Source organism: Oncorhynchus mykiss, chromosome 21, assembly GCF_057628025.1.
Source record: "Oncorhynchus mykiss isolate SJ-2025 chromosome 21, ASM5762802v1, whole genome shotgun sequence".
In the NCBI taxonomy this organism is placed as follows: domain Eukaryota; kingdom Metazoa; phylum Chordata; class Actinopteri; order Salmoniformes; family Salmonidae; genus Oncorhynchus; species Oncorhynchus mykiss.
Genome location: NC_143042.1, coordinates 23266860 through 23287122, shown reverse-complemented (window position 1 = coordinate 23287122; position 20263 = coordinate 23266860). Strand labels below are relative to the sequence as shown.

Genomic DNA, 20263 nt, shown 5'->3' with positions numbered 1-20263 from the left:
TGTCCATTGTCCTCCTCTTGTGAGCCCTTGTACACCATATCCTCATCCTGCACGGGAGCGAAGAGAAGACGACTGTAGTCCCTTGTCCTGCAGCCCAGCTGTCCGTGCGTCTGTTTGTCTGCGTCCATGTCTGCCCGTACATACGTCCGACAGCTGGTCGATCGTTCATCTTTTGATTCGTTCTTTTGTTCAGGCGGGGTGGGTGTTTGTGCTGCTGTGCTGGTGTCGTCCCGGGCGACGCACAGAAAGGAAGGGGTGTTCTCTGGAACGCCTTAGCTGGCTGAAGGGGGTGCCCCCCTCTTCCCCACCCCTCGTTGATGCCCTTTCTCCTTCTCTTCCTCCGGCGGCGGGGTTAGGTGTGGGGGTCTGCGCTTGCGTCAGTGGGCGGCTGGCGGACTCACTCCCTGCTCAGGCGAGACCGATGGTCCGCTCGCCCTGTCTTGCTCTCTCATTTGCTTGCTCCCTCGGCCAGACTCCAATCAGCATCTCCTAGGGGACAGAGCAGGGCTTTACTGTAGTAGCTGTCTCCAGAACACTCACTGGAGTATTTATCCCATCCTCAAATCCCCAAAACATCCATCCAAGATCCACCTCCTTTCCCACACCCATCCTTCCCTCAACCTCCTGCCCCAATATCTGTCCCCATTCACTCCTTCAGTACCATCATTACTGCATCTCCTTCCATCCATAGGTTGCAATGGTCTAGCGTCTGTTCGTGAGAAAATGTAATTGTGAGTGACAATCCAAAATAAAGTTTTGTTATTCATCAAAAACATAATTGTGTACTTTGCCATCAGTATCATGTAAGCATCTGTCAAATGTATGTTAGGCATGAATATGATGCGTTATGTTGGCGTGGATCTAAATATCTCCTTTCTGAATGATTTTGTCACTTTTCCAAGACAAATATGAGGGAAGGACAAAGAACCACAAGCTATTTCTGTTCTGATGAAAATAGAAAGTTCGGGCAATCTTTATTTCCAAAGATAGAAAGGAATCTTTACAGCTTTAAGGAAAAATAATATGAAAATGCACTTTAGTGCCTGCAAAGCAGAACAGATATATTTTCTTTCACTGTGCAAAAATAAAGGGGGACAAGTCTGTATCTGATCAGAATACTCAAAACATAAGCAGGGCCTGAGTGCAGAATGCAGTCTGTCAGTAGCGTGTCCGACTGAGCTGGCTGGCCCTAGCCTCCTGGCCCTCATAACTGTTGTTTCTCTTGCCTTTCTTGTCTGTCACGCTTTTCGTGCCTTTCATTTCTCTCCTGCTTTGTTTCCTGCTTTCTGTTCAGGTGCAGAGAACAAGGAGGGAGAGTCAGTGAGTTGACTAGCACCACGTCCTTCGACAGGATCCCATTCTAATGCCAACCCTATTCCCCCCTGCAGTGAATACAGGCTGTGTGTGAGTGTATTTAGGTGTGGTGGTGATTAGGACACAAAACAAAAGTTTCATTCCACCACTGTCCCAGCCACTGTGACAGCTGCATTAAAGAAAGTTCACCAGTCACTCAGACTTTCTACCAGCATTTGGCTGGTGGTCTGCTGTTGATTCCAGGCCCTGGTGGTGTGTGTGTAGTGGGTAGGTAAGTTGAGGAGCGAGTCTCACCTTCCTCCGGTCTTGAAGATGAGGTCGGCGTTGGGTGCCCCTTTGGGGTGTTGGTAGCGCGGGCGCCGCTCCCGGTTGGTGTTGGCAGGAGCGGGCCGCTGGGCCAGAGACGCCATCATTTCTACATAGCAAAAACCAAGAAGGTAAACACAACGCTACACAAACCAAGCGAGTTTAAGACAATGCTACAGAAACAAATGCAACACGAACCAACAACGTTAAAACAACGCTACACAAACCAACAACGTGTAGGCATGTTGAATTTTGGTCGTACTCCTGCTGCTTTCTCTCGTCATCTCTCAAAAACACTCCCCATTTCTTTTCCTAATGACCCATTCTCCATCTGTCCCTCTTCTTATCAGTACTGTATAATAAAAGGGTGTCCAATCAAAAATGCATCTTTTGACAAAGGAGTAAAATAATGTGTAGATACTCCTCTAAGAGAACCTCATGTCTCTTCCAAACATCATGTCTATCATAATCCGTTACAAAACCTATTGGGAGTTTTAAACTCTTGTAGGATGGCCAGAACTAAATCAATGGAGGCGCGAGAAGAAAAGTAGGCAACAGTCAGGACAATTGCATTGCGTCAGCTAGGAGGATTCTGTGCAAGAATTAAGGCTACTGCTCCCTGACAGGCTCACTTTCCCATTGAACTCGTCATCTTTCTTTGAATCGGCAGTACATAAAACAATAGAGGTAAGATGGATATCGGTTTTGAGACATGACACATAGTATTTCCATATTATACGCTTTTTCAGTTAGAAGATTTCACACAAAAACAAGCATATCTCTGTGAAATGTCAACGGAGCACTGAGCGTATACCAAGTTTATTATTTTCAAAGCCTTTTACATTTAATTCAGCTCGTGTCATGCTAATTTAGCTTTTCTGCGACCTGCAAAAACAACTTTAAAGACGACAGCCACAAAATGTCAAATCTTCAAAAGATGCTACAAGAGGCCTGCGTCGCTATTTCAACAGAGCACGGTGCTTACTCAAATCAAAACGACGTTTATTGGTCACGTACACAGATTTGTATTGCAGGTGCAGAGAAATGCTTGTATTTCTAGCTCCAACAGTGCAGTAACACACATAATGCATAAAGTAAAAAAATTAAGAAATTAAGAAATATCAGAACGAGCAATGTCAGAAAATATACAGTGGGGCAAGAAAGTATTTAGTCAGGCACCAATTGTGCAAGTTCTCCCACTTAAAAAGATGAGAGGCCTGTAATTTTCATCATAGGTACACTTCAACCATGACAGACAAAATGAGAAAAAAAATCCAGAAAATCACATTGTAGGATTTTTTATGAATTTATTTGCAAATTATGTTGGAAAATAAGTATTTGGTCAATAATAAAAGTTTATCTCAATACTTTGTTATATACCCTTTGTTGGCAATGAGAGAGGTCAAACGTTTTCTGTAAGTCTTAACAAGGTTTTCACACACTGTTGCTGGTATTTTGGCCCATTCCTCCATGCAGATCTCCTCTAGAGCAGTGATGTTTTGGGGCTGTTGCTGGGCAACACGGACTTTCAACTCACTCCAAAGATTTTCTATGGGGTTGAGATCTGGAGACTGGCTAGGCCACTCCAGGACCTTGAAATGCTTCTTACGAAGCCACTACTTCGTTGCCCGGGCGGTGTATTTGGGATCATTGTCATGCTGAAAGACCCAGCCACGTTTCATCTTCAATGCCCTTGCTGATGGAAGGAGGTCTTCACTCAAAATCTCACGATACATGGCCCATTCATTCTTTCCTTTACACAGATCAGTCGTTCTGGTCCCTTTGCAGAAAAACAGCCCCAAAGCATGATGTTTACACCCCCATGCTTCACAGTAGGTATGGTGTTCTTTGGATGCAACTCAGCATTCTTTGTCCTCCAAACACGACGAGTTGAGTTTTTACCAAAAAGTTATATTTTGGTTTCATCTGACCATATGACATTCTCCCAATCTTCTTCTGGATCATCCAAATGCTCTCTAGCAAACTTCAGACGGGCCTGGACATGTACTGGCTTAAGCAGGGGGACACGTCTGGCACTGCAGGATTTGAGTCCCTGGCGGCGTAGTGTGTTACTGATGGTAGGCTTTGTTACTTTGGTCCCAGCTCTCTGCAGGTCATTCACTAGGTCCCCCCGTGTGGTTCTGGGATTTTTGCTCACCGTTCTTGTGATCATTTTGACCCCACGGGGTGAGATCTTGCGTGGAGCCCCAGATCGAAGGAGATTATCAGTGGTCTTCTATGTCTTCCATTTCCTAATAATTGCTCCCACAGTTGATTTCTTCAAACCAAGCTGCTTACCTATTGCAGATTCAGTCTTCCCAGCCTGGTGCAGGTCTACAATTTTGTTTCTGGTGTCCTTTGACAGCTCTTTAGTCTTGGCCATAGTGGAGTTTGGAGTGTGACGGTTTGAGGTTGTGGACAGGTGTCTTTTATACTAATAACAAGTTCCAACAGGTGCCATTAATACAGGTAACGAGTGGAGGACAGAGGAGCCTCGCAAAGAATAAGTTACAGGTCTGTGAGAGCCAGAAATCTTGCTTGTTTGTAGGTGACCAAATACTTATTTTCCACCATAATTTGCAAATAAATTCATTAAAAATCCTATAATGTGATTTTCTGGATTTATTTTTCTCATTTTGTCTGTCATAGTTGAAGTGTACCTATGATGAAAATTACAGGCCTCTCTAATCTTTTTAAGTGGGAGAACTTGCACAATTGGTGGCTGACTACATACTTTTTTGCCCCACTGTATGTACATAGGGCAGCAGTCTCTAAGGTGCAGGGTAAAGTACCGGGTGGTAGCCGGCTAGTAACAGTGACTAAGGTTCAGGGCAGGGTACTGGGCGGAGGCCGGCTAGTGGTGACTGTGTTTTTTATCGGCTGTATTAGGTTATGAAATCCAACATTTTGGATATAAAGTTAATGATATGTTAGATAAAGACCACACCGAATGATTCAGAACATGAATAATCATATTTGTCTTGGTAAAATGTATTTTATAACATAAGGAAGTGACATTTTATCACCAACGTGAGTTTTCACCCACTCGAGGCAGAGTGAGTGGACACCCTATTTAATACCTTGGTAGTCTTCTTGCTCCTGTCTCTCGTTGATGTCCAGAGTGAGCTTCTTCATCCTCATCCTCTCCTCCTGCTCTGCCTGCTGCTGGTTGAAGTGGTTGGCAGCCAGGTGGGAGGATAAAGGCACGTTCAGGATCTTAAACTGGAAAACAAGAGAGACAAAACAGAGACACATTCAAGAACTTTAACTCCAGTTAGGAGATCTGAAACAGGCACATTAAGCATTGAGAAGGAGCAAGAGTTACATCTCATGCTGTCGGCAGACAATGGGACAAGTGCTCAGTATTCACACTGCAGAAACATGCTCTCCTGGCTCACTATTCAACCTTTTACAACATGCCCCGTGATGTTTTTTCTCTGGCTGTGCTAAAACTCAAATGTGTTTCCCGGACAGAGGTCCAGGCAGCAGAGAAAGTGAGGGAGGGCCACTCCCATGGTGTGGAGCTGACAGAGGAATGCAGTGAATGTGTCTGACAAGGAGGGGTCCAGATAGCTGTGACGCTTACTAACACACACTGAACCGCTTTATCCTCACCTCAGGAAAGGCACTACAGGAGAGGATAGTGTGTTTTACCATGGGGGTGTATGGAGAGACACGTCATCTATAATGCATTAAGCAATTTATATAGCTTCATTTTACATCAACAAAAAACGTCTATAGCCGGTACTGTTATTTGGTCAAAACATAATGTTTACATAAGGTTTGTTATCCGGTAAATGTCCTTTAAAAGCAGTTGCTGGAAGTGTAGTGGACTGAGTTTAGAGAGGTTTACTTTAACGTCTTGATTTTTCTGGGCAGAGAATGTGTACACACTCTGAACCTACAACAGTAAAAGAGCTTGTCGTCTCTACCCCACCACCATTCATTCCACCAGCGGACTGGGCCTAAATACACACACACACACACACACACACACACACACACACACACACACACACACACACACACACACACACACAGCTCAGAGTCAATATTATCACTGGGTCTGACAGTGCTGATTCTGTGGAGGGATCTGACTGAACTAACAGCGAAGGAGACTTCAACAAGTTAGTATGTGTGCGTGAGTGTACCTGCTGTTTGTTGCCCTTGCGCGTGAGCATGACAAACTGCATGGTGTCTGAGATGACTCCGTCTCCCTCTCCAGAGCAGACGGGTCCTCCAGGGCCTTTCTTCAGCTGGCTCTTCAGCTGCAGGGGGATGGCCACGTCCAACTGGTGCACCTTCACTGCCTCCCCGCTCCGCTGCTACACACGCAGCGCACACACACACACACACACACACAACTCCTGTTAATACCCGTTTTTTAAAACAAAAGTAGTACAGTACTACGGACATAGTGACTGTGGCACACAGATTAGAGAGAATAGGAGAGATACTGTACCTGCAGGTTCTCCAGCATCATCTTGTCCAGAGCCTGGATGAAGTCCTCATCCTCAGCACATGCCACATGCTTCAGACCGCCACCACGGATGGTCACCTCCTACAGGACAAGACCGTCAGCAACACAATAACCCCTCTCCCTTTCTCCCTCTCCTTGCCATCTTCTTACATTGTTCTCCTCGTCCGTCTCGTTCTCCTTGTTGGAGTCAGTCAGATAGTCAGTGTTCTCCTCCTCCTCTTCCTCCCGCTCCTCTTCCTCATTCTCAGACCCTTCCTGGAACACACAGCAGGTTCTTAGATGGGGGGGAGGGGGGGGGGGGTGATTGTGTGCTAGCTTCTGTAAGGTAGAAAAACAAAACACTAAACCTGGAGAGCTATGTTGTACGTCGGGCATGATAAGAGTTGAGTCAACATATCAATCTAGCAACACAACAAGATGACCCGCTTCCTTATACAGTATCTTGCTTAGGACTGGGCTTCTGTCCTCAGTTTGCGACCCCCCCCCCCCCTACAAAACTAGGGGTGAGGGCCAAATTAATGAATGATAGATGAGTGAATGAGTGAGAGATCTAGTATCCACCTATTATGAGAGACTTGTGTCTTAGACATGCAATGAATGAATGGATGAATAAAAAATGGACAGAATCACTTCTTCCTCTGGCTCGTTCATCTCGCTCTCATTGCCAGACTGTTCCTCTGTGTCCGCCCCTCCCTCTTCGTCGTCATCCTCGTCATCCTCGTCTAGGGCCTCGCCTTCACTCCCCATGGCACTGGAGGGCCGGCCGTCCTTCTGTCCATCCATGGCCAGTCCTTCAGGACACAAACATACGCACACACACACACACCTTCATTCGAATGGCGCAGCGTCAGGTTGCAAGACTAAGTCTTGAAGCAAGAGACTTCGAGAGAAAACAGATGCTTGGGGAGACCGTGACTATAACTTCAGAAGCCTGATGAGCTGAGAGCAGTAGAGGAGCAGATAGATGTATACGTTAAGAGACGCTACTAAGCAGTAGAACTTAGTTAAGGAGGGTTCAGCAGAGGCAGAGGAATGCCTTCAGTGCCTTATCTTGGTTAAAGGATGAATGGCGAAACAATGAGGCCACTGTACAGCCTGTGGCTTACATCACCCTCATCAATCACTCATAACATTCACGGTACAGACAGACAGACACGCACAGGGTTTTTCAAAAGCGTTCTCTCTCGCATTCCACGTCAGCACCTTGAAACCTTGAAACAATTTTCTGTGCCTGGGTTAATACAGCGGACTACTTGTTCTGTGACTCAGAACGCATTACACCCGCTAAATGAGTGCTTCCTTCTTCCTCCTCCGTGTCCCACGGGGTATTTCATTATCTACATCCTGTCGGTCTCTTGATTGTTTCTCTATCTCTGTGCATCTCTTTTACTTTCCTCTCCATCAGATAGCGACCAACTGCGTTTCACCTAAAGAAACACTTTCAGTATTGTGCCACTTTAGAACAGCAGGCGCAATAGGGCTATGTTGTATTTGACAATGTATTGACACATCGTGTCATTGGGATGTCACTCAGGTATTTATTCATATTCCCCTATAAACCCTGAAGTGAACACTTACTTGAGTAAATGTGTTTTTGTTTGTGCAGACTTAAGAGTGTGCGCTTTAAGTGGCAGGCTACAGTGCAGGCAGGTCTGACTGCTGTGTGTTTGTAGTATATGTGTGAGAGGGCCAGGTATGCGTGTTATTATGAGGGAATTAGACCTGTCTGACAGACAGACAGAGAGTGGTAGGAGCTGAAGCAGCCTCCTACACACGGGGGAATGTTGCTCAGCAGGGAGGACAGAGAGCAGGAGTGGGCCAACCTGAGGAGCTAGCTGCTACAGCAACATATTTCCGAGGCCTGCAGGCATACACACACACACGCACTAGAAACATGTGCGGGACTCGTGTATGACAATGATCTTTAACAACCTTGTTGTAGTGTGCGTGTGTGTGTGCATGTGTGTGTGCCCTTATGCCTGCATTCCTGTGTGTCTGTCAATCGCTCTCTCTCTCAGTCTCTTACCCAGTTTAACGAGGAACTCCCTCTCCAACTCGGTGACGTGTCGTGTGGAGTCTTCCAGGGAGATGCAGAGCTTCATCTTGGGCCGGAGAAGCTCCAGGGTGTCACTGATCATGTAGTCAATGTCGATGGGGAACTGGTGCTCCGCACTCCACACCTCCACACTCTTCTTCCACCAGATATACCTCTGGAGGACAGACAACAACACATCAGAGTTTAGGGACAGTCTTGTAACGAATTCATGTATTTGACATTATGACACAACAGTATCAAAAACCATTCATGGTGAGAGAGAGAGAGAGGCTGAGAGGAGTGAAATAAGGGGAGGTTAAACGGTCATACCGACTGACCTGGAAGTAGATGAGGAAGCAGTCCAGCTTCCTCTTGCTGGAGCCGCGGTCAAAGTACTGTCCGCAGGTGTCAAGCAGGGTGCAGACCATGCGGATGCGGAACAGGTGCTCGGGGGGATCCAGGGGGCTGGGGCTGCCGTCCGGGTTCACGCCGAACGAGATGAAGGAGAAGAGGGTGCGGAAGATGACCGCTGACTCCACCATGCGGTAGTTGTAGAGCTCCCCCAGAAACTTGGCACTGCTGATCCGACGCTGGTTGAACTTGGGCTGGTTCACCTGCAAAGGAGAGGGGAGAAGGAGCGATGATGGGGGTTGAGATCGAGGAGAAAACGGGCGAGATGGATAGACATGGAGAGGAGGGGGAGAGATGAGAGAAAGCAGGTGAGGTGGAATGGCAGAAAGGTGTTGAAGTTGAGTGCATCTGTGCTCAGAAACACCATAAATAAGCCCCAGGGAAGACTTCACCCACATGAACCTCAGATTTAGCACTCAATTTGTTACTGTGTGTCACGCAAACCACATATCTGAACCAGAAACAAGCAGTTCGACAGCCTGTTCACACGGTATACAACACGTAGCCTCAACAATCACTCATTCAAGTCATAAAAAAAGTACCATCAATCTGCTCGGGCTCTTCACATAGCCCTTACATCCAGGAATGAACTCTTGAATCTGGGCCTGACTCCAACCAGCTCCTCCTCCCTGGTCCTCACCTCCAATCCCAGAAACAGCTCACCACCCTGGGCTTGCCTTGCCCTCCCCACACCCTCCCATGGTGCTCACCTCCATTCCCAGGCGGATGTCCTCCAGGACCCCATCCACCACGTGGATGCCCACGTCCTCCTGGTAGGCCACAAGGCCGGCCAGCAGGTTGGCCACACAGTGGATGCTGTTGTACTTGATGTTCCAGATGTTGACCATGCAACAGATCAGGTAGCCTTTAGACTCTGGGTCCTGCCAGGGGAGTTTACGCATCTGCCTCAACACCTAGGGTAGGGGAGGGAGGAGAGAAGGGAATGGAGAGGAAGGAGATGAGGAAGAGGGAGACAAGGAAGCGGAGAACGAGAAGGGAGAGGAAAGATGATAATCGGCAGGTGTTTGATACTTCTGTTGTGGTTTAGTTTTTTGGTATGTTAAAGAAAGTACAGACTAATAGGGGGGGGGGTCAAGACCCTCAAATCTCTCTATAGTGTTTTGATGAGGGGCAAGGGTATAAATAGAGCTGTATAATAAGAGTTTGGTCGCAGCAGTTGTGATGTGTGTGTAGCATGAGTGTACAAAATATTAGTAAAACCTTCCTAATATTGAGTTGCTCCCCTTTTGCCTTCAAAACAGCCTACAATTTGTTGAGGCATGGACTCTACAAGGTGGCGAAACCGTTCCAGTGAAAGTTCCAGAGGTCTAAATATGATACCTCCCCCAAAAAAATACTAACCTCCACTGTTACTGTAATTGTCAGAGGTTAGCATGTATTGGGGGTTATGACATTTGCGCGTCTAACTTTCTCACGCATAGCGATTCATTCAGGATGATCCATAGCATCAAGGCAGCATCCACATTAATGTAGAATGTAGAAACGCATTCTATTCTTATCTACAATAAAAGCGACTCCAAAATTACGCAATACATTATGCACCATTCATTTCTATTGGGCACAAAATGATCTGAAACACAGCAGATGCATCCAACAAGTTTGTATAGTCATTGCGTGCTAGGAATATGTAACCAAATATATTTTACTATTATAATACACATAAGTGAATTTGACCCAATACCTTTGGTCCCCTAAAATGCGGGGACTATGGACAAAAATGTATGGAGAAAAAATTTATGTAATTTCATAAACGGTTCACCCGATATGGATCAAAATACCTTCAAATTAAAGCTGACAGTCTGCACTTTAACCTCATAGTATCATTTCAACCGCAAAGTGCTGGAGTACCGAGGCAAAACAACAAACAAACGTGTCCCTGTCCCAATACTTTTGGAGCTGACTGTCTCTTAAGACGAATGCACTAACTGTAAGTTGCTCTGGATACGAGCGTCTGCTAAGTGACTCAAATGTAATCATCTTCCTACCTTCTCCGTGGTGACCTTGGAGAGGTCCTTGTAGAGCAGTTTGCGGATGTACTCTTGCAGCGGGGGCCTCTTCTTCCTGACAGTCTTCTCCATGGGCGGGGGGTTGCAGTAGTAGTAGGCATTCTCCACCATGGTCACGTAGCGAGCATCCAGGTGCTGCGCCTGCTTCTTACGCATCATTTGCTCCTGAAACAAGCAAACATACAAAAACAAGTGAGCCCTTCAATATAGAACCCAACTGAAATCCCTCAAAAAAGGTTTGTTATCTTATTATATTGCTAAACGTAACCTAGAAAATATGGCAGCTGTGCACGCGACATGAATAACCTCGTCCAAATGCAATTTAGGGACAATAAAGCTGGATTAATAGCACTTTATAAATCAGATTTAACCCTGGATTTCGGCACCAGTTAGGAAGGCCAAGACATGTCTCTCTCCGGGACTTTGGATGCACTCCAAAACCTTTGGGGAATTCCAGTATCGTGTTTGATAGGTGTGTGTGCTTATACATTAGCGGAGGCTGCTGAGGGGAGAACGGCTCCTAATAATAGCCGGAACGGAGCAAATGGAACGGCATCAAACACCTGGAAACCATGTGTCCAATCTATTCAAAAAAAATGCCACCGATTCTGCTCCAGTCATTACCACGAGGCCGTTCTCCCTAATTAAAGGTTTCGCCAACCTCCTGTGCTGTATACGTACGTGTGTGCATTGCCGTGTGTGCGTGTGTGTGTTTGTACCAGAAGGACGCTGGTCCGGAGGTGGGAGTCGGGGGATCGGAAGAGGAAGCGTCCACTGGTCTCCAGCAGAGTGCAGGCCATCTCTATGTGGTGGTGGGAGAAGTCTGACAGCAGCATCTGTAGAGCAACACACACACACACACACAAACACACACATCACTCAGTAACATGATGATGACAGTGTAATACAATAATTGTAACAGTAACCTAGTTTCCATTCACAGTTTTTATGCGAGTAAAGTCATGTCATATATAATTTTTAAAAATCACGACAGGCGTGACGGAGAAAGGAAGTGTCAGTACAATTTCATAAATGTCGACAAACAATTTGTTCGTTCGACATGGTGGGATCATTTTGTGTCGGTAAAATGAATTATGTGACAATTGCAGTGAAAACTCCTTCATGCGCAAATATTGATATAATAAAACCATCATGATGATGTAAATGCTGGATATGAAGTTGTACTACCACTACGGCATGGAAAAGTATTAAGAGTTTATAGGCAGCTGAAATAAGTTCTGGTGGTTAAGTGATGGATGGTGATGAGCTTTGAAGGTGTTATTTGAATGCTGGTGACGTGATGATGGATGCAAGGCTGTCAATTATCAAATGCAAATGATATTGCTCTTATCCACATCTCATCATATAACCTACCCACCCTGTCCACTTCATCAGCGAACTGTTGTCTCGAGAGCATGCGCCAAAACCAGATTGGGCAAGTTACCTATTTATCGCGACAGTTTTGGTGACAAAACCATTGGTAGAGTTAAAAATGAAATGGAAACATTGTACTTCTGCTTTTTATTTGGTACATGATGGAAACACACCTCTTGTTGGAATATTTGAAAATTGTTTTTTTCTTCTTCAGATTTTAGAATAGTTGCATGAAAATCTGTCAACCAATTGGATGGAAACCTAGCTAATGAAAGCACAGCTTCCTGGTGAAAGAGAAGCATCCCCTACCTTCAGACAATGCAGAGTGTCCGTTTTAGAGAACAGCTTGAACTTCGCCAGCTCCCCGATAAACCGTACAGTTTTATTTTTGGTTTCAATGTTGATCTGGTCCTTCTTCCGGATCTACAAAGCAACACAGCAAGCATTCTGTATTGACATCTCCTTCAAAACTGTTTGTTTTCTTCAGTACAGGTCCTATTTTAATGAGGCAGTGGTTCTGTATGAAAGACACAACAAAGACAAAGGTGTTAATAGTTGTTGTAAAGTCTTGGGACCTACATGGAACCTGAAGTCTCCTTTGAGTATAGAGCACAGGTCATCGGCCACATCTGACATGCAGGGGTGAAGGGTGGCCACCAGACGGGAGTAAAATGGCAGCAGATCCAACCTGGAAGAACACAACACAACCATGAGCTTTACAATGGTGTTAGTACCATTGACTCCTTTAAGCCATTTCAAATTAAATGAGCAACGACACCACCTAGTGGGGAAAAGGGACAAAAAAAACAACAACATTCCCACACAAATCAATCCATGATCAAATCCTTCCAAATTAACTATTTGCGTGTGTGTGTGTGTGTGTGTGTGTGTGCATGTGTGCTTTGTCAGGGAACAGTGAAGAAAGTCTGGACCAGCTTCCTGATCAAATCCTTTCAAATGAACTATCTGCTAGCTTTATAGTGAGTCTGGTACCTTTGTCTGGGAACGGTGAAGAGAGCCCGGACCAGCTTCCTCCTGTTTGACTTGGTGTTCATGTTCATGCAGAAATCCATGGCAGCCTGTGAACAAACACACAAACGGTCAGACTAATTCACTGCACAATTGCGTATTTAGTACCACATTCCCTGTGAATCATTGCCTTTGTGGCTAAACTCAAATTGTTACGCATGGAATAGATCCTTCGGGTATGCTGAAGGTGTGTTGTGTTCTCTCCTTGCCTTGTCTATGAGGTCTCTGTTGACGCAGTTGGGAAGCTGCTGGATGAAGGCGTCCACGATGAGCTTCAGGTGGGACCCGGTGCTTGCCTCCTCATCCTCTTGTTCTTCACACGGAAACAGGGAGGACACAGTCAAACATGAATACAACAAAGTCATGCTCCAAATATCCCCTTAGCGAACTTAAAGAGTCACTCAGCGACAGAAACAGAAAGAGCAAAGCCATAGCATAGGTATAGACCTAAGAATGGGGTTGATACATGTGGAATATTAGAAACCTTGTGAATGACTGTCTGGTTTCCACATGCTCAGCAACACACCTCTGTTTACTTGATTGGCCCTGAGCACCCATGAGTGGGCTCTAGCTCTGTTTCCCTGACCTCTCTCATACCCTAACTTGAGCCCTGGAAGAGACACACAAACACCAAGACACTGTCCATGTCAATAACCAACATGCCTCCTCTATCCAGAGGTTGTAGATATTCGATTATTGCCGCCCTCTTGATGTAACTGTCAAAATGGACAGCTGGCAGTGCAAAGCGCTGGGTGTTGTGTGCTGCTTGGTGGCAGGCAGGCTGGTGGGTAGAGAATACCTTCATCTTTACCTTGCTCGTCCAATAGTTTTTTGGCAAGCTCTGCCTCGTTCTCTGCCTCGTCAGGTCCATCCAGCTCCAGAGGGTCATCAGCGATGTCTAGAGACTCGAGCTCCAACTCCAACTCCTCTGTGGTGGCCGCAGCATCTTTAGCCTCTGAGGAAAGGATACAGCAACAAGAGAATGGTCATTCAGACAGTGTGAGTCCGTGTGTGTGTGCATGCGTGCATGTGTGTATGCGGCTGTACCTTTACCAGCAGCCTCTTCTTTGTCCTTGCCCTTCTCGTTATCTTTGAACAGGATGGCGGGGACGAAGGCCTTCAGGTCCACCATGTTCTCATAGAAGTTCCTGGCATCCTCGTCCTCCCAGATGCCCCCCTCCAGGTCATACTCCCCGGGCTTCCCAGGGGTGAAGATGTCAATGCCAGGGCCGTGCTCTATCACACAGAGAGGAGAGGAGATGGTTAGATACATACAGACACCAAAGACTGTTGGCTACATATAACCAACAGCAAAAAAACATGATAACAATGTGGCTTTATAACAAAAATCACCCAAAATGACAACAAAACGCACAGTCTTTATACAGTGCCTTGCGAAAGTATTCGGCCCCCTTGAACTTTGCGACCTTTTGCCACATTTCAGGCTTCAAACATAAAGATATAAAACTGTATTTTTTTGTGAAGAATCAACAACAAGTGGGACACAATCATGAAGTGGAACGACATTTATTGGATATTTCAAACTTTTTAAACAAATCAAAAACTGAAAAATTGGGCGTGCAAAATTATTCAGCCCCTTTACTTTCAGTGCAGCAAACTCTCTCCAGAGGTTCAGTGAGGATCTCTGAATGATCCAATGTTGACCTAAATGACTAATGATGATAAATACAATCCACCTGTGTGTAATCAAGTCTCCGTATAAATGCACCTGCACTGTGATAGTCTCAGAGGTCCGTCAAAAGCGCAGAGAGCATCATGAAGAACAAGGAACACACCAGGCAGGTCCGAGATACTGTTGTGAAGAAGTTTAAAGCCGGATTTGGATACAAAAATATTTCCCAAGCTTTAAACATCCCAAGGAGCACTGTGCAAGCGATAATATTGAAATGGAAGGAGTATCAGACCACTGCAAATCTACCAAGACCTGGCCGTCCCTCTAAACTTTCAGCTCATACAAGGAGAAGACTGATCAGAGATGCAGCCAAGAGGCCCATGATCACTCTGGATGAACTGCAGAGATCTACAGCTGAGGTGGGAGACTCTGTCCATAGGACAACAATCAGTCGTATATTGCACAAATCTGGCCTTTATGGAAGAGTGGCAAGAAGAAAGCCATTTCTTAAAGATATCCATAAAAAGTGTTGTTTAAAGTTTGCCACAAGCCACCTGGGAGACACACCAAACATGTGGAAGAAGGTGCTCTGGTCAGATGAAACCAAAATTGAACTTTTTGGCAACAATGCAAAACGTTATGTTTGGCGTAAAAGCAACACAGCTGAACACACCATCCCCACTGTCAAACATGGTGGTGGCAGCATCATGGTTTGGGCCTGCTTTTCTTCAGCAGGGACGATGGTTAAAATTGATGGGGAGATGGATGGAGCCAAATACAGGACCATTCTGGAAGAAAACCTGATGGAGACTGCAAAAGACCTGAGACTGGGACAGAGATTTGTCTTCCAACAAGACAATGATCCAAAACATAAAGCAAAATCTACAATGGAATGGTTCAAAAATAAACATATCCAGGTGTTAGAATGGCCAAGTCAAAGTCCAGACCTGAATCCAATCGAGAATCTGTGGAAAGAACTGAAAACTGCTGTTCACAAATGCTCTCCATCCAACCTCACTGAGCTCGAGCTGTTTTGCAACGAGGAATGGGAAAAAATGTCAGTCTCTCGATGTGCAAAACTGATAGAGACATACCCCAAGCGACATACAGCTTTTAATCGCAGCAAAAGGTGGCGCTACAAAGTATTAACTTAAGGGGGCTGAATAATTTTGCGCGCCCAATTTTTCAGTTTTTGATTTGTTAAAAAAGTTTGAAATATCCAATAAATGTCGTTCCACTTCATGATTGTGTCCCACTTGTTGTTGATTCTTTACAAAAAAATACAGTTTTATATCTTTATGTTTGAAGCCTGAAATGTGGCAAAAGGTCGCAAAGTTCAAGGGGGCCGAATACTTTCGCAAGGCACTGTATATTGTTCCTATACCAAAGTAATAAAGAGTATACAAGGATTGTTATTCTTTACCTTCCTGCACAGTCTTGTCCAGTGGAAGTTCTGGCATGTTCTCATCCAGAAAGTCAGCCAGAGACTGGGTGTTAGCCAGCAACTTCTGGTAGGATGTAGCAAACTCCTCATACTGCTTGTGTCTGTCCTCACTCAGCTCCCCTTTGGAGTGGAGGATACGCCTGGAGGAAGAAAAAACATGGAGGTGTCAGTATGTACACTAAAAGACATTTAGCATGTTACTCAAAATGGCTATGCGTCTTGTACTGTGGCAGGAGTATACACTGAAATCAATAATACAAGAGAAGTTGTGAGATGGGTCATGTTGAAAGAATTCTCCCAGGAAGCCTAGGCCCCATCACCTGTTCTGCCTCTCGATGTTCTGCAACTCGCGGTGGTCCTTCTTCAGGTGCTTGGTGAGCGAGGTGAAGTACTCCCTCAGAAGGTTCTGGAAGGGCTGCTGCTTCTCCGTGTTGATGATCTCACTGGGAGGGAAGGCCAGGCCAAACTTCTCCCGTGCAGCCTTCACTTTGCGAGGCACCAGGCCCGCAATGTCGTCCCCGCAGTGCTTACAGAAGCTGATGACCACCGACACATGCGTGTGTGTCTCGCGGTCTGTTCCAATGATGCTCTTCAGCTGCTCGTAGATGAGCGAAAGGCCCTCCTTGTCCGTAAACAGGCCCACGATGGTAAGCTCTGCGATGAAGCGCAGGTCGGTGCGCAGCTTGCTCACGTTGGGCGCCTTCTCCTCCTTGCGCGCCTCAAAGTGCCTCTTCCAGGCCTGGAGGAGCAATGGGGCGAATTCAGCGTAGCGCTGGTGAAAGAGGGAGCACAGGTGCACAGCGCAGCCCACATCAGAGATCTTCAGCTTGGCCTCCACCACTGAGCCCACCGCCTCGCCGATGTACTTGCTGAGGTTGAGCGAGCCGAAGTCATTGGAGAGGGCTTCACGCTGCTGCTCAGTGAGCGTGCGCAGCTTCTTGACGAAGGCCGTGTTCTTCTTCAAGCTGGAGTCAAGGCGGCTAAAGAAGGTTTCCTCGGGACGGCCCTCGTGGGCGTTCTGATTGCGGATGCGCAGCTCCTTCCGGCACTGGTGGCGCTCCCAGGCCTCCTGGTGGAGCTGGTGACCCTCTTCCTTCTCCCTGGAGTGGGAAGAAAGATGGAGAATCAAGTTAGCAATTATCGGAATTCACAAATACTAACCATACACAAAGTTTATGATGTTGAGAGCACCTACAGTAGATACATTACTATGGTGGTTCCACCCCTGAGCTCTTACTTGAGTTGAGCTGCCTCCTCTTCACGCTGTCTCTTGGCCTCCTCCTCCTGAACTTTCCTCTCCTGCTCCTCCTGCTGTTTCTTCTCCTCTTCCTCCTTCATCCTCTGCTCCTCCTCTGCCTTCTGTTTCTCCTCCTCTTTCCGTTTCCGCTCCTTTTCTTCCTTCTTTCTTTTGTCCTCCTCAAGTCTCCTCCTCTTTTCCTCTGCGGCCTTACCGATATCTTTCTTGCCACTCATCTTTGCCTCATCCTTCACTTTATCCCGGGAGGAGGCGGGCCGTCTATCACCCTCTCTGTCTTTCTCCTTGTTACTAAAGGAGCTCACCTCTTTCTCATCCATGTTTAATGATCTCTTGCCCTCAGCAAGCATTCTAGAAAAACAAAGTTGAATCATTCACATTAGCAGTGTTACCCATATCAGTGCTAGGCAAGCCTAGTTAATAACGTTGGGCCAGTAACCGAATCCCCGAGCTGACAAGGTAAACATCTGCCGTTCTTCCCCTGAACAAGGAAGTTAACCCACTGTTCCTAGGCCGTCATTGTAAATAAGAATGTGTTCTTAACTGACTTGTCTAGTTAAATAAAGGTTTAATAAAAAAACATTGAACCCTAGAGGCCTGAATATTGACTTTGATCTCAGGCCCTTCTTATGAACAAATGTTTCCTTAATAAACAGCTTATACACCTAATATGTTCCCCCTGTTGATGATGCTCATTATATATTAAGGTTGAACCAAATGATTTCATGTAACAAAAATGAAATACGAAATTATGTGAAATTTAATTAAACAATATTATATGTTGATGCTAATATGATTTACAATATTCCATTATGTTTCTATATGATAATAGCGTAATATATTTAATATGCCATATACTATTTTTTAACAGTTTCACGAATAAATTTGAATTAACTTAATAATTATGACACACCCCTCACTATTGTCATTGGTTACACTAATTGCACTGTTTGTCTACATAACCCGGTTCAAGTACTCATGATATTACCCTGAAGAAGGCACAGTGACCCCGAAACGTTGGTAAATACCCATTCAATTGCTGGGAGTTTATACATGGAGTGTGCCACTTAGTTTATTCGCTGTTCGTCAGTACCTGTGCATAAACTATTCTGGGTGTGCGCAAGGTCATGTTTTTTTTATCAAAAAAATATATATCAACTTTGACTTAACGTTAATATTCGTTGATCATATCATTGGCTAATTCACATTGCTAGCTATACATGTATCACAAAATGTAAGCATTTAACTGTAAGGTGTTGTATTCGGCTCAAGTGACAAACTTTGATTTGTGACTGACCGAGTTGCTAAAAGTTTGAGCCAGCCGTTGGTGAAAGCGTCACAAGATGAAATGTCAGTGATTGAATATTGCAATAGCGAACGTTAGTTAACGTTCGCTAGTTATTTTCAAATCTCCGCCAACTACCATATCTAGGTAATGTCATAAAATGCATAAAACCTCCAAGTTGACTACACGCCAATTACATGTTTGCCAACGTGCGTTGTGAGCCTATTTGACTCTTATTAAATTGCATGTGTGATAGTGCTGTTTAGGTAACGTTAGCTATGTTGACATTGTCTTACCTACGACGCACGTATAGCTAACATAACATGAACTAAGCTAACTTGCTGAACACAACGGTTAGGTAAGAACCGTAATTTAGCAATTGTACGACTACTATGTGCAATTATTTTATAACTACGAAAAAGTGTATAAATGTTTTTACCACCAGTTTTGACAAAACTGTACACATTAAACCAAAGTTACGTTGCTAACGCGTTAGCTAGATAACTGTTAGGCCACTTCGGATTGAGTCGCGACTCGAGAGGTAAACAAATGCCTTGGTAGCCCGCGAACATTAAGATCGTCGATGTCAATCGTCTGCATAAACCAAAAACAAGTGTCAACATATATTAGTAATAATTACATATCGTTCATTATAGAATATAGTCTAAAACCAAATTATTACCTTCGATTTCTCTCAAAATAAACATCGGACTTGTGTTGATAAGTAAAAATGATTTCCTTGTGCGGCAAAGGACCCCTTGGATTAGGCACCAAATAATCTGCCTGAAAGGAAATGTAGGGTCTAATCTGCTTTGTTTATTGAATGGATAAGCAGATTGAACATCTTTAATATAGTAGTATTTTTATCAGTAGATAAATTGAACTACACCAATTTTATAATTTAGTTATGTATTCATGGTACTTTAATTTAGACAGGCAATGTCGCAGATTATATTAGGGAGTGGGTCTCTGTTGTGTCTGCTGGAGCAACAGTTGCAGCAGAGAGTTCCAGTCAATTATTTATACATTAGTCATTCAGCAGATTTACAGGAGCAATTATGATTAAGTGCCTTGGTCGGGTTATTGGCCTAACACTCTTAACTGCTGTGGGTAAAGAATTAACGGTCTAAACTGATAAATATTCGGTTATCACGTTTTATTTCGTTTACTGTCAGATGTCTGCATGCATAATAGAAAACAGAACTAATGGTACGAAATATTATACATTTTAGTAAAACATTATCCTATTATCCATTATATACATTTATAGAAATGTGTTATGGTTTCAATAGTCTAAAAGTTTCCATTCTATTTTTGTCAGTTTTCCCTCATCTATTACTGATAAGAGAACAAATTCAATGGAGAGAACTTGTTTTACCGGTCCACAGTGGCGATTTTAGCACGTAAATCTTGGTGGGACAAAGCATAATTTACTGCCTTTAACAAAAACATAGTTAAGACTTTAACTAGGCAAGTCAGTTTAAAAAAAATCTTATTTACAATGAAGGCCTAGGAACAGCGGGTTGGAGGTTAAATGCCTCCAACTCAATCATCAAGTTTCCGGACGACACTACAGTGGTAGGCTTGATTACCAACAACGACGAGACGGCCTACAGGGAGGAGGTAAGGGCCCGCGGAGTGTGGTGTCAGGAAAATAACCTCACACTCAA

At 44.8% G+C, this 20263-nt stretch overlaps 1 protein-coding gene across 1 annotated transcript; it reads right to left on the bottom strand.

Moving 5' to 3' along the window:
• Positions 1-1076: 1076 nt before the first annotated feature.
• Positions 1077-19361, bottom strand: LOC110500263 (regulator of nonsense transcripts 2). The gene is given in 23 exon segments (XM_090214308.1): positions 1077-1210; positions 1212-1286; positions 1609-1729; positions 4701-4842; positions 5772-5945; positions 6083-6181; positions 6251-6355; positions 6731-6891; positions 8127-8310; positions 8474-8749; positions 9257-9460; positions 10553-10738; positions 11293-11409; positions 12257-12370; positions 12527-12635; positions 12941-13026; positions 13186-13289; positions 13788-13931; positions 14024-14212; positions 16033-16193; positions 16374-17153; positions 17291-17659; positions 19276-19361. Coding segments are annotated over 22 exon segments (3951 nt in total). The 5' UTR covers position 17659; positions 19276-19361; the 3' UTR covers positions 1077-1158.
• Between the last annotated feature and the right edge of the window lie 902 nt (positions 19362-20263).